The 13,733-nt window shown below is 57.7% G+C and overlaps 2 protein-coding genes across 3 annotated transcripts; one reads left to right on the top strand and one right to left on the bottom strand.

The window, feature by feature from the left end:
- Positions 1-4,238: 4,238 nt before the first annotated feature.
- IER2 (immediate early response 2) lies at positions 4,239-6,075 on the bottom strand. Its single transcript, XM_006751062.3, has one exon. The coding sequence runs from the start codon at positions 5,910-5,912 to the stop codon at positions 5,241-5,243; it is 672 nt and encodes a 223-aa protein (XP_006751125.1). The 5' UTR covers positions 5,913-6,075; the 3' UTR covers positions 4,239-5,240.
- A 2,723-nt stretch (positions 6,076-8,798) lies between these two features.
- On the top strand, positions 8,799-11,871 carry STX10 (syntaxin 10). Of its 2 annotated transcripts, none has more exons than XM_081813652.1 (8): positions 8,799-8,927; positions 9,180-9,349; positions 9,492-9,586; positions 9,663-9,725; positions 10,895-11,002; positions 11,097-11,199; positions 11,300-11,394; positions 11,490-11,871. In XM_081813652.1, exons 1-7 carry the CDS (start codon positions 8,893-8,895, stop codon positions 11,386-11,388), a joined length of 663 nt encoding a protein of 220 aa, XP_081669778.1. In that variant the 5' UTR covers positions 8,799-8,892; the 3' UTR covers positions 11,389-11,394; positions 11,490-11,871. The 2 variants fall into 2 exon arrangements, with proteins under 2 accessions (XP_081669778.1, XP_081669772.1); XM_081813646.1 differs by having other exon boundaries at positions 11,097-11,203.
- Positions 11,872-13,733: the final 1,862 nt, after the last annotated feature.

Here is a 13,733-nt window from a genome sequence, read left to right as displayed (position 1 = left end):
CTTGTTTCTGCCCTCGCATGGAGGCCATAGGCTAGAAGAGACAAACCCAGAAACGAATGTAAAATTGCAACTGTGATACTACAAAAAAAAAAAAAAAGTAGCTCTTGATCTGAGTGTCCGTAAACAGGAGTCTTGGACCAAAATGGGGGGCATCTGTAGCTTTGTCTCTCTTCCAGAAGCAGAATTTTCCTAACTCTGGAACAGTGGGCAAAGTGATTTAATGCTAATATTTAAGGAAGAGAATGAATCCCTCAAATTCCCTCTTTTCAGCTTTCAGTCTTCACCTAGTTTTCTGACTAAAGATAGGCCACTTCCTATCCTAATAATGTGTCTTTAACTCTTGCTAATCTCCCTTCGTAACTAAGAAAGCTGTCTGTTTCAGCAGGATCTTATGACATTGTTTTGTTTTCACTGTAACTTTCATTAACTGTTACCTTCTAAATATGGTTAGTGATTAACAAGTGAGTTGCTTTAAGAAAAAATTTTAGATAAATAATAGTACAGTCAGTGTGCAGATATGACAAAAATCCTGCCTGTCCAACTGTCTGAAATTTGGGAAATTCTATTCTAAGAGTCACGAGAAGCCACTGATTAAATGAGACAGTAAATATTAAGCACTTAGCACTTGCTTACCCCAGACATCCTCATTCACTCTTTTTTTTTTTTTTAAGATTTTATTTATTTGACAGAGAGAGAGACAAGGAGAGAGGGAACACAAGCAGGGGGAGTGGGAGAGGGAGGAGCAGGCTTCCCGCTGAGCGGGGAGCCCGATGCGGGGCTCGATGCGGGACTCGATCCCAGGACCCTGGGATCATGACCTGAGCCGAAGGCAGACGCCTAACGACTGAGCCACCCGGGCGCCCAAGCCTCATTCACTCTTTTTAGGCCCGTGTTGGGCATTCGTGGAAATGACATTCAAATGAGGGCACAGATGCTAACTAGAACATAAATTTACCCTTTCAGATGGTGGGCAGTGACCTAAGGAAGGCCAAGAAGAGGGGCAAAGGAGCAAAGTGGCAGAATGGGGAGCTGTTTTAGATCAGGTAGCCAAAGACCACTCCGAGCAGGTGACTTTCAGCATAAATCTGAAGAAAGTAAGGATGGATGGGTGTCTGGGAGAAGAGCATTGTAGGCAGAAGGAACAGCAAGTGCAAAGGCCCTGGGCTGGACCATGCTTGGCCTGTTCTCCAAGCAGGAAGGAGGCCACTGTGGCTGAAGCAGAGGGGAGCTAGAGAGTGAAATGATCAATTTGCATTTTGTAAGATCCTTGTAGCTGCTGTGTAGAATAGATTGTGGGGACAATGGCAGGGAGGAAGCCACTGCTCTGATCCAGGTGAGAGGTGATGGCAGCTCACACTAAGATGGGAGTCTTGAAGGTGGGGAGAGAGGAGTGGGATGAGCGGTCAAGTCGACAGCACCTGTAACTGGGTACCGTGTGAGGGAAGGAGAAAAAGGAATTCAAGGAGGATTCCTCAGTTTGGAGGCTGCCAGGAAACAGCAAGAATTCTCTTTGGGTCTTGTTATGTTTGGAATACCTTAGTGCCCCACAAGGAGACATAGGGAGGGGGCTTGGACAGAAAGTCTGGGGGGGGGGGGCGCAAGTCCAGGATGGAGAGTGAGGTATGGGAGTCAGCATGGAATGGCATTTAGAGCGTTAAGACTGAATGAGACTACCTACCAAGAGGTGAGTGTAGACAGAGGCCCGCGGCCTGAGGGGAGAGGAAACTGGAAGTGTGGGGGCCCGGAAGAGGGAAGAGTCATCCCTGTCAAATCACTAGGATGAGACCAAACTCTGGAGCTGAGAGGGGAGGCTGACCTTTGTTCACACCGAGCTACTGCAGGCAGGAACTATTTTTCCAGCTCTCTGCGATGAGTACAGCATCTGTATACACATTATGTATATGTCCATAGGGCTGTATGTGCTTCTAAATGGCCGGCACTTTATCATCCTGGGTTCTAATGATAATAATAACCACACTTCCGGTGTGCCAGGCGTTCCACTAAGCACTTTATATACTAGTATCTCACTTCCTCTTCGCAATGAACCTGAGAGGTAGGGACTGTTATTGTCCACAATTTACAGCCGGGGAAACTGAGGCCCAGAGAGGTGAGGTGACTTGCTCAATGCTGCACAGCCAGCAAGAAGAGCTGGTAGGGGCGCCTGGGTGGCTCAGTTGGTTAGGCGACTGCCTTCGGCTCAGGTCGTGATCCCGGAGTCCTGGGATCGAGTCCCACATCTGGCTCCCGGCTCAGCGGGGAGCCTGCTTCTCCCTCTGACCTTATCCCCTCTCATGCTGTTTCTCTCTCTCTCTCTCTCTCTCTCTCTCAAATAAATAAATAAATAAAATCTTTAAAAAAAAAAAAAAAAAGAAGAGCTGGTAGTCTGGCTCCAGTATCTGTGTTCTGACCCCACAACTTCTATAGCTGGCCTTTGTCACTCAGCATCATGGCCCTGAGGTATCCGTGTTGCCAGGGTGTGTAGACCTGTCCCACTCAGGCTATTTATTCTCTGGGGAGGCATGGGTAGTCCACATCCTACCAGACCAGTCGGGTTGGATGGGCATGTAGGTTGTTTCCAGTTTGTGCCAGTTTGGACAGCGCCGTAGACACCGTTCCGGAGCCTCCTGCTGCAGACCTGAGGCTCCCTGGAGAATCCACTGGTCAAGGGATATGTGACATTTTTTGTTGCCCCAGCTATTGTCCCATCGATTACTCCCCCCGAGGGCCTGCCCCAATAATCCAATGCCATGTAAGGGTGTGAAAACTCCAAACGTCCTCAGAGTTGGTTATTGTGACAAATGTTGCCTATTCTGAAGGGTGAAATGGGGGTCTCGGGAAGGACTACATCTTAAAGGGAGGTGTGTGGGGGTGCTTCCCCAGTCTCCCGCCGCATCACCTTCAGCCCCCAGCCCGGAAAACCCCCCGGGAGGCAGGGGTGGGGATCGGCCAGGCCGCTTCCCCCGGAGGAAGGAAGGGCCAGGAGGTTCCTGCGACAGGATGCACAGTGAGGCCCCCTCCCCAGCCGCCAGGGACTTCCCGGAGCGGGTTAGGCTCTCGGGGGAGTTGCTCCCACGCGAACGCATTGAACTGCCACAGGGGGGTGGGGTTCCCGCCCCCCCACGTCCCTCCGGGGAGTTATGGGTCAGGACCCTGAGTGGGTGGCGCTAAAGTCTCCCCTGTTTCCCAGGAAAGAATCAGGTGGCCGTGGAGGCGAGCGAGGCTAGATTCCCCTGGGGGAACCCTGAGGGAGGCGGGGAGTGGGGTGGGTGGACGAGGCAGGAGGGGAGCCGGAGGCGGGCGTTCTGGGGCGGGTCCGCCCTCCACCGCACCCTCCTCCTTCCACCCTAGGGCCTCGGGGTCAGGTCCCCCGGGGTCGCAGAAGGCTCGCAGCGCCGGAGCCAGCCGCCTGGAGGCGGGGGCGGCCGCTTTCCCGGAGCCTCCAGCCGTCCTCACCGCCCGCACCTGCGGCTCCTTTGTCCTTCCAACAGCCACCCCGCCACCCGCCCTGGGGCAACGCCTTACAGCCCAGCCCCTCTCTTAAATCAGCAGTGGGTAAATTATGAGCCTTTTCTCCTCTCGGGTGACCGAAATGGAGCTGGGATGGAGCCAAAGCAAGTAACTAGGGCTCTCACGGGCCATTTCTAAATCTACAGCCGCCTCGAGGGAGAGCTGTTTAGGGGCCCACTTCACAGATGAGGAAACTGCGGCTGGGAACTCACCTCCCAGGCTGAGTCACACAATTATACCGCCAGAGATTAGAACAGGGTTGTAAAGGGCGCTCCAAAGCTCACCTCAGCTGACCCGCAAGCCGTGGGGCCCCCGCCAAATTGGATTCAGTTGGTCAACTGGGGGTGGGGGGTAGGGGGGATCCGCCATCCTTCCAGAGTCTCCAAAGGAGGCGTGGCCCTCCCAACTCCGCCTGGGGCACCGTACCCAACAGTATTTTCCCCTAAACCTCTCCAATTCGGCAAGCCCACCCCCCACCCCACCACCACCAGAGTTGTAGAATTTCGAAGAAACTCCCAAATATGGGGGAGCTTAAGGAGTCCGAACACCAGGACACCCAGCACGGAAACGCTCTGGCAAAGAAAAGGGGGCCCAGCCCCATCCCGCCCACTCTGCCCACGTGATAGCCGGTCGGACCGGTTTCTGGGGCCCCAGCAAGGCGCCGCCAGCTCCTGACCCCTTAACCCTGCCCCTCCCCCACCAGGGAAGAAAACCAGACGGGCAGCACAGCCTTTATTCAAATGGTCTTTTATTTTATCTGGCGTTTCTAGCAAGAGGCCAGATAGATGAAGTTAAACAGAATCCACCACAGTAAAGGTAAACAGGCCTCAGAACGCCCTGGCAAGAGTCTTCCCCTCCCCACACTGGCCCAGTCCCACCAGCAACTGGTCCCAGCTCAGCCTTACAGCGCTCTAAACACCCCCACCGATTTTTGTGATTCAGACCAGGATCGTCTGGGTTGCGTCTGTGTGTCTGAGGGATGGTCACGCTTGAGGCTGTGACCATCTCCCACCTCCAACGCACCAGGTGAGAAAAACTGTAACCTGAAATTGGATCAGCCCCCCACCCTTCCCCCCGCTATTCAGCCGAAGGCACAGGGGCGCGGGGCACAAACCCGCAGCAAGCGGGGCGAGGTGACTCAGGACGCCCTCCTCCCATTCCCCAGGGCGGTCCACACCCCAGACCCTCCTCCCAGGCCCCACACCCACGCAGGGCAACAGGAAGCTTCCCACGTCTGCCCCATGACGCAACGATGACCGCTTGCACAAGTATGCCACGGGTGGGGGAAGGGGAGCGCCTGCCTGGAATTCTCTGAGGTTGGAAATGCAAACACCAACTATTGAAAAACCTTGAAAGGGCAGCACAGCTCCCAGTAAAAAATAAAAGTCCGACCCTGAGGAGTTTCAAGAACCAAGCCTCCCTGCTCCCAGTCCCAGAAGGAGAGGGAAAGGTCCACGTCCCAGTCCGTTAAGACAGCACCTGTGGGCGCAGCAGGTCTCGGCGGAAGGCGCTCGCGCTCCCGGCTCAGGCTCCTCGGCGCGGCCGCTGCACAGAGGCGGCGACGGCTCCCCGGGGGCAGAGTCCCTCTTCAGGCCTCTCAGCAGCCCGGGCGGCAGCTCCTCTCCACGGTTTCGGCGGGCCCTCCTCCGGGGGTGGGCCTCGCCTCGGGTCTGCGCACTCCGGCCGACGGTTCGGCCCGCGCTCTGGGCTCCGGTAGCGCCGCTCGGGGACCCTCAGAAGGCCACCACGGCCCGCACGAGCACGTTCAGCATGCTGTCCGCCGGGCGGCAGGCCGGCTTCGCCTCGCACGCCGGCGGCGCCGTCGGGGGGGCGGCGGGGCTGCAGTTCAGGAGGCCCGAGAAGCGCCTCTGGAGGACGCGCGCCAGGTTGGGGAAGGCGCCCTCGGCTTGCGCGGGAGGTGGCTGCAGGCGATCAGGGACCTCCGACGAGGCTCCTTCCTCCTGCTCTTCTTCAAGACGGGCTTTCTTGCTTGGGACCAGTCCGACGTCCCCGCCGTCACTCAGGCTGCTGTTCCGCCGCTTTCGGCTGACTTTTGTTGTGGGGCGCGGGGCACAGCGGGCTGGGGTCTCCTCGGCTCGCGGCGCCTCCCGCGTGTCCATGGGCTCCGGGGAGGGCTGCTCACCGTCGGGGGGCGCTGCCTCGGCTACAGCTTCCGCCTCCCGCGACTGGTGCAGGCGAGGATCAGGGGAGCGGACGGGGGGCAAGGGCACCTCGGGCTCGTGGGCTTCCACCTTGGCTGAGAGGTAGAGCTCTCGGGCGCTGCGCATGACCAGCGATAGCTGCAGACTCCGGTGCAGCCGCAGGCCACCGCGCTGCATGCGCGAATGGTACATCTTCCACACCGACAGAGTCATGATGCGCTGCGCCTCCTTCTGCACTTCCATTGCGGCTCGACGGCGGGGGCGAGGGCGGCGGGGACTCCCAGGCTGGGCAGGACAGCTAGCAGGTGCACTCCGGGCAACGCGCTCGCTCACGCTTCTCCCCTCACGCCAACCCACGCCGTGACACGGCTAGGACGCTCTGCCCCGGCGCCCGCCACCCGGGCCCTTTTGTACCCGGAGTGAAGTCACCGAGCCGCCCCGCCCAATCAGAGAGCCGCATCCGGGCTTCCCAACGCGCCGCGGCGAGAGACTCCTTAAAGCGACAGGGTGGAATTTACCGAGCGGGGGAGAAGGGACAGGAGTCGGGGCGAGGAGGAGCGTCCCCCAGTCCACGCGGAGCTCTCGGGGTGGTCTCCTTTCTCAGGGTCCTTAATACGCTAGCGCGCAGGCCCAGAAGAGGGGGGCCGCGGATGCGGGGCAGAGTCCACCCACGTGCTTGCGTCTGAAACCCCAGCTGGTTGTAGGCGGCAAGTTTCCTTTCGCGCCGGGGAAGACCGGGGTTCGAACCGGTACATCCCCCGTGGGCACAGTTCCTAGCATCTACCAGGTGTCTAATGTTTTTTTGAATCAGTAACCGATTAGTGTTTTTTGAATCAATAACCGTGCTAACACTTACTAAGCACTATACCCGCCAGGCGCTGTTAAGGGCTTTCCTTCACTAAATAACCTCACTGATGCCTCACCTCCACTCTGCGGAGGGTATTGTTATACCTGATTTCTTCAGGTGGGGAAATCGAGACAGAGTGACTCGTTCAATATTTGCTAAACGAACGAGTAGGCCCCTGGGGCCTCCAGCTCTTCCGTCTCTCTAGCGTAAGCCAGCCCTCTTCAGTCCCCTTGTCTGTAGGCAGTGAGGCGGCGGGCAGCGCTGCTGGCTCCAGGGCATAGCTGCCCACGCCACGGGCAGCGGATGTCTGCAGACACGAGCGCAGCCCGGGCTGCCATTCCTGCACTCCACACCAAACACGCCCCCAGTTTCCCTGTACACGAGCTCCACGGGTGGGCTGGGTACTCGCAAGACGGAGGACCAGGCAACAGGACAGTCCGGGGGAACACGTGGCTCTGTGCCCGGGGAACCGAGGCTGGGGTAGGAGCTGTAAACTAAGCAACGCAGAGACAGAGCAGATAGATGGAGAACATCGGCCCCACCTTCCGCTACGCCCTATCGCTCCAAGAAAACCCATTTCCAGTTCCTCCAAAATAAGATGCAAAATTGTTCCTACAGCTCCATTCATTCGTGGCAAGGGCCCTTTAAGTGAAGGCTCCTCTCTCCCCCCCTTCCCCCCACCCCCAGCCGCCGGCGGGCGGGCAGAATCTTCCGGCCACTGGAAGCGCCAGACTTCCACGACTAAATTTGGATATAATGACGTAGGGCAGGCGCGCGAGCCGCTTCCGGCTGCCCATATAAGGACAGGGGCCGGGATCTCCACTCGGAGCTGTGGCAGCCTCCTTCCGGGCGGGCGGGGGCGGTGCCTTGGCCTCCGAACACGCCCCCTCCCTTACCCTCCCGGTCTCCCGGCAGCTAGGACTGGCTGTAGTCCCCGGCTTCCGGACCAGAGTCCAGCCCCGCGGGCTCCCGAGGCCAGAAGGCGTGACGCCTCCGGGAAAACCCCCGCCGGCAGATAGGGGCGATCTCAGGGCTTCCACTGACGCCAACTCCCTGAAACCCTCCACAAAGACCTTGCCAATACGAGGGACGATTCGCTGAGTACCCCTTCATCCTTGTTCCGCCATAGAGACCCCATAATTATTTCTCCCTACAGTGTTCTCTCCCAGGTATTCCTGCTTCTCCCCCCCCGCCAAATCATGCAGCCTTGGAGAACCCTCACGCACAGCCCTCCCCCCGCCCCACCGCCCGCACATGGGGACTCAGGAATTATTTGCTGTTTAAACTGTCCCTATTCAGCGATCCTGCCACACACTAAGGCGACCTGCTGAGGACGCACCCGTCTCCCCCTTCACCACCTCGGCGAATCCACAATGACATCCCCAGCCCAGGCGCTACCTCTGAGACTCTCTTTAGCGACTCTGAAGCACAGGGGCACACAGACTTTCCAAGAACTTCAGACATCTCGCCTAAATGTCTCCAGAAACAGACCGCGACCTCACTCAGGTGATGGCTCACCTCCGAAAAAAATGCATTTCCGGAGACCCCACCCAGAGCGCCTCTGTCACACTAGGGTCAACTGTGTTTCTCCAGACATTCCTGGCCCCTCCCTAGATGGAGACCCCACACGCAGAGGACTTCCTTGTACACACCATCCTCAGAGCCACCACCACACCCCCTCCCGCGACTCCCAGCCTCGCACCCAGAGAGACTCCACACCCCAGAAGCATCTCTGGGGCCCCCCACTCAGCCACCCCGACCCAGGGCGACCTGGAGGCGCCCCTCCTCTGTAAGAAAAAAAGAGGAGGAAAGAGTCCAACAAGACTCCGCACCTCCATCCCCGCGGGAGAGTGGGGAGGACCACGTCTTCCCCCAGCCCTTCTCAACCCTAGGCTGAGACGATCTCCCAGGGCAGAATCAAGGTGCAGGCTCAGAAAGTCTGTTAAGAGGATCTCCGAATCGAACGATCCCCTTCCCCAGCCATAATCTCTGATTTGAAGGAGGTTATTATTATTCACATTGCCCCAAAGGGAAACAGGTTGCGCAGCAACAATCCCAGGGGCTGGGTCTCCAACCGAGAGATCACGAGGTCCGACCCCCAACCCAGCCAGACTTAACTGGGACACTGCAGGGGGCGGTGGGCTGCGCGGACGCGAAGCCTTCTCTGCCCAAAATAAAGATGGCCGTAAGAAGGGCGGAAGTTTCCGCACTTCGGGCCTCCGAGGCCTCTCTACCCTGCCGTCCCCGCTCTCGATGGTGACACGGGTCACGTGACGGGGGCGGGGGTGGCTGCGCGTTCCCCTCTACTGGGAGGGAACCTGCTACCAAAGCCGAGAGGGGAGGGGGGGCTCGGCCTCGGGCGGGGGGGCGTGTGACATGTCTCTCGAAGACCCATTTTTTGTTGTCCGAGGGTGAGTGACAGCAATGAGGGAGGGAGGAGGGTGCTCGGTCCCCGTGCCAGCTAGTGCCCGCGTGCCCGCCAGAGCGTGCTAGGCGGACTGGGCACGGCCGTCGGGGTCAGGGTAGACCCGTGGCCGAGTGGGAGGGGTCCGCAGGGGGATATTAGGGTATCCTGAGCCCCCCCCATTCGTTTGCGGGCGCAGTGGCGGGCGGGAGGAGCGCCTGTCCCCAGCCGTGACCAGTGTGTGTGCCCCTGCCCGCAGTGAGGTGCAGAAGGCGGTGAACACGGCCCGCGGGCTGTACCAGCGCTGGTGCGAGCTCCTGCAAGAGGACGCGGCGGTCGGCCGCGAAGAGCTGGACTGGACGACCAATGAGCTGCGGAATGGCCTTCGCAGCATCGAGTGGGACCTCGAGGACCTGGAGGAGACCATCGATATCCTGGGGGGTTGCAAGGCGTCCTGGGAGAGCCCATTGCTGTGGCAGGGGGCGGCTGGACACCTGGGAGGAGTTAAGGGCTTGAGGCAGAGGAGGGGCTTGTGTCTGGCTTTGGCCTTGACTCCTGACTCGGGGCTTACGCATAGTGGAAGCCAACCCAGGAAAGTTCAAGCTCCCAGCCGGAGACCTGCAGGAGAGAAAGGTGTTCGTGGAGCGGATGCGGGAGGCAGTCCAGGTGAGGAGAGTTTCCGGTGGCCTGCGTGTGGGGAGGTTGGGGTGTCTTTACTCACTGATGGCGTCCTCACCCCCAGGATATGAAGGACCATATGGTCAGCCCCGCAGCCATAGCCTTCATGGAGAGGAATAATAGAGAGGTAAGGCATCCAGACCCAACATCCTCACCTGAGGCTCTGAGAGAGACCCTCCCCTTTGCGTGCAATCCTGACCCACTGTGCCCGTTCACCTGTCCCCCTTGCATGTATGTCTATCCCTTCTGTGTCCGTGCCCATCTTCTCTGTGTGCAGTTGTCTCCTGGCTGTCCACCTCCCTGCTCTTTCTGGCTGTGTTCGCCTGAGCCCTCTCTGTGTATATAATCCTTTCTGCCTCCTGGTGTGGGTCTAGATGCCCATTTCCTTTTTCTTTTTTTGCTTGGTGTGTTACTGTTTCCAGGATATATGTAAGCCTACTTTGTTTCTGTGTATGTACCTGGGCATCTGAGCGGGTGAACTTGGCCTCTGAGCGGATCCCCCTCTGCGGTCGGCTTGCATACCATTTCCCTCCAAGGGTGTGCCTGCTCATGCCTTTTGTGGGCACTCTCCCAGCTGCCTCTGTTGGCACACTTTTTCCTTCTGTGTCCTGTGTCCATTCTTTGCATGTTGTGAAACCAGCCTGTCTCCATCCCCTCGTGGGATCTGGGAGGGTGGGGGGCTGAGACCTGCATGAGTTTGGAGTCCTGTATCAGTGCCCACATGCTTTCCAGGTGTGCTGCCTTGAGGGTTAAAGTCCAAATTTTTTTTTTTTTTTTTAAGATTTTATTTATTTCTTTGGCAGAGAGAGACACAGCGCGAGAGGGAACACAAGCAGGGGGAGTGGGAGAGGGAGGAGCAGGCTTCCTGCTGAGCGGGGAGCCCGACGCGGGGCTCGATGCAGGGCTCCATGCGGGGCTCCATGCCAGGACCCTGGGATCATGACCTGAGCCGAAGGCAGACGCTTAACGACTGAGCCACCCAGGCGCCCCAAAGTCCAAATTCTTAAATACATCCGTTTATCTGATAAATGTTCTCCATGGATTAATTCGGTAAATCCTCATTCCAGCCCCAGGAATTTCCCCCATTTTACAGAGGAGGAAACTGAGGCAAAGAGACGTCAAGTGATGTGACCTTGGGGTCGCCTTGCTAGTAAGGAAGGGGTGGGTCTGGGGAACCCGGGCTGTCCCATTCCCAAGACTACCTTCCTAACAACCATCTAGATTTGCCACAAACCTGTGTCTGGTTCTGTTCTGAGTGGCCGCCTCTCCCTGAACCTGTGGTCTGTGCCCCCATAGATGCTGACGGGCAAGCCAGTTGCCCAGAAGTCATCCAGCGACCTGCTCGATGCCAGCATGGCCTCAGCCACCTCTCGTTACCTTGAGGAGCAGCAGGCCACACAGCAGGTGTGTGTGGCTGGCTGGGGATCCTGGGCTGGAGGAGCCTGGGGACGGCGCAGGGTCCCTTGCTGACAGCCGTTCCCACTCTTCCGATCTGCAGCTGATCATGGACCAACAGGACCAACAGCTGGCAATGGTGTCTGGGAGCATCTGGGTTCTGAAACACATGTCCGGCCGTGTTGGGGAGGAGCTGGATGAGCAGGGCATGTGAGGCCAGGATCCTAGGGGTGGGCCGGGAGCCCTCGGTTGGCTGCACTAGTGCGCACAGAATTTTGGGGGCTGACGCCATCTTGGTATCGACAGCATGCTGGATGCCTTCGCTCATGAGATGGACCACACCCAGTCCCGGATGGATGGGGTCCTCAGGAAGATGGCCAAAGTATCCCACATGACGAGTGGTAAGTCCCTCTGGGGAGGCAACTGGGGTGGTGCTGGGGGGCACTGCAAGGGTGGTACCCCGTCCCCCTGTAACCTCTGACCCTTTTGCCCCCAGACCGCCGACAGTGGTGTGCCATTGTGGTGCTGCTGGGGGTGCTTCTTCTGGTTCTCATCCTGCTCTTCTTTCTCTGACCCCGGCCCTCCCGAGGGCGCCGGTCCCTCCAGCCCGGGGAGTTGGCAAGGTCCTGCCCCCCCTGGGAGAAGCGGTTCCTTCCTGGGGAGCTGTCCCAAGGTTCTCATCCAGAGCCAGTGGGACCCTCAGGGCCCTGGGCCAGAGCCCCTGCCACTCATCCTGTCTCAAGTGCGCTTAGGAGGTGGTAGAGGTAGGGGAACCTCAGACACACTCCTCCCCACTTCTACTCTGGTACTCCAAAGCCCCTTGCTCCTGTGCCTTCTACACGTGCCAATTTGGAAATAAAAGCCCAGCCTTTTTTATACGCTTTTGTATCCTACTGTGTGTTGACTTGTGGCTCGTTAAGTGGGACTCCCGTTGGAAGCCCCCTGCTTGCACACCCTGTGGTGCCCAGGCGTGTACGCGCGTGTGCACTTGCGTGCACGCACGCGTGCCTATTAGGGATCTCAGTGGTCAGGATTCGATGCGGAAAAGACCATTCCAGTTCCTTTCTGGGTTTCACCACTGAGAACATTGAACAATTCCAGCCCTGGTTCTCCCTTGAGCTTTTGAAGTTTAGCCTCAACATCTTCTGCTTGTTCTGGGCCCTACCGTAGGCTAGCCCCTTAGCGGCGGAGCCGAGCGGTCGCTTCTGAGCGGCCCCGTAAGGCTGGGCTCCGTGGCACACCCAGTCGCTGAGGCAGCGGCCTTGCCAGAGCTTGCCTGAGTGCAAAATGATTCCTGTGAGCCGGGAAGACTTGTAAGTGCCGTGAACCTTAGCCCACCGCCTCGGAGGTTGGCATCCTGCGCAGCACACAGTCAGACAGCAGAACCACGCATCTCAGCCACCTGTTTACACGTTGCAAAGTGCTGCCTGTTACAAGGATGTCATCATGTCAGGCTGATCTGTCGGACCTTACAAAGAACCAAGTAGGTACAGGTTCCCTTTTTGATGCAAACCCACTGATGCTATGGTTTGGGTTCTCCTGATCTTTTTATACTTAGTTCCAAGTCTTCTTGGGGTTAGAAGACAAGAATTCTGGAATCAGATGGTGTTTGCACTTACCTGGGGCTGCCTACTTGTTAAGACAGATGAGACTTCCTGTTACCCGAGGTGACTGGTTTTTCTGTTGATGCTGCCGGCTCTCAAAACCCTACTTTCTGGCAACTGAGGCTGGGGCTGGTTTTCTTGAAGTACACCTGGGCCTCCCTGGGAACTGAAATCCCACTTGATCATCTCCCCATGATTCTGGATGTTCCCCCAATCAGGGAGTGGACGGGCCTGACCTGGGCAAGGGATGAAGCCTCCTTTCCCACCTCAAGGCAAATATTTTCTGACTTAATGGGATCCCTAACATCCGTGAACAACCTTCCCCCGTTACTAGAAACATTTCTGAATCAGGGGGACCCTTGGGCCCATCTGTGTCTTTTCCATCTGACTCGAGAGAACATTTTGTACTTCCCTATCCTCAGGACCTACAGCTCTCCAAGGTATTTTAAAGAAAGGATACCGGCTGAATTTAACTTGCCATCTCAACTCTTGTGTTCCTTCTGATGCAGGAGTGTGTGGGCGCACTGGCTCAGATGCAGTGAGGGTGTGGGTGTGTTCAGGATGTGGATCTGGGGCTGGGTGTGTCAAACAGCCACAGAACGGGAGTGAGCCAGTCGGTTGGTCATGCAGCCAATTCAGTGGAGGCCCTTCTTGGGGGCAATCCTGTGGGACCCTGACACAGGACCTAGGACCCACGCATGGGCAGAACAGCCCCGGGGCACTGTGTCTGTACACACCAGTGTAGCCAGAAGGGTGCTGCAAGTAGAAGCTCCATTTTTTAAGTAGGCTCCATACCCGAGGTGGGACTTGAACTCACGACCCCAAGATCAAGAGTCGCATGCTCTACCGACTGAGCCAGCCAGCCAGGTGCCCCGTTCTAGGGGGAAGCTACTGGCAGCTTGGGTTTGAGCCTGTTTCCCCATCTGAAAGGGGGACACTGCCCCTCCCCTCTCACACTGATGTTCTGGGATGTGATGTCTGGAATGGCTGTTCCCGAGCACACTGAGCCTTCGTGTGCAGCAACTGTCCCTTCCTGGGACCCACGCCCCCAGAGAGCAGAATGCAGCAGGGCTGTTACAAAGGCGTTTAGTTTATTCTCCTCATCAGTGTCACTGATATTCTCATGGTTCACATTT

The sequence above is a fragment of the Leptonychotes weddellii genome, chromosome 1, assembly GCF_054177405.1.
Source record: "Leptonychotes weddellii isolate Sample4059 chromosome 1, ASM5417740v2, whole genome shotgun sequence".
Classification (NCBI taxonomy): domain Eukaryota; kingdom Metazoa; phylum Chordata; class Mammalia; order Carnivora; family Phocidae; genus Leptonychotes; species Leptonychotes weddellii.
The sequence above is the reverse complement of the archived record's forward strand: the minus strand, read 5'-3'. Positions and strand labels throughout refer to the sequence as shown.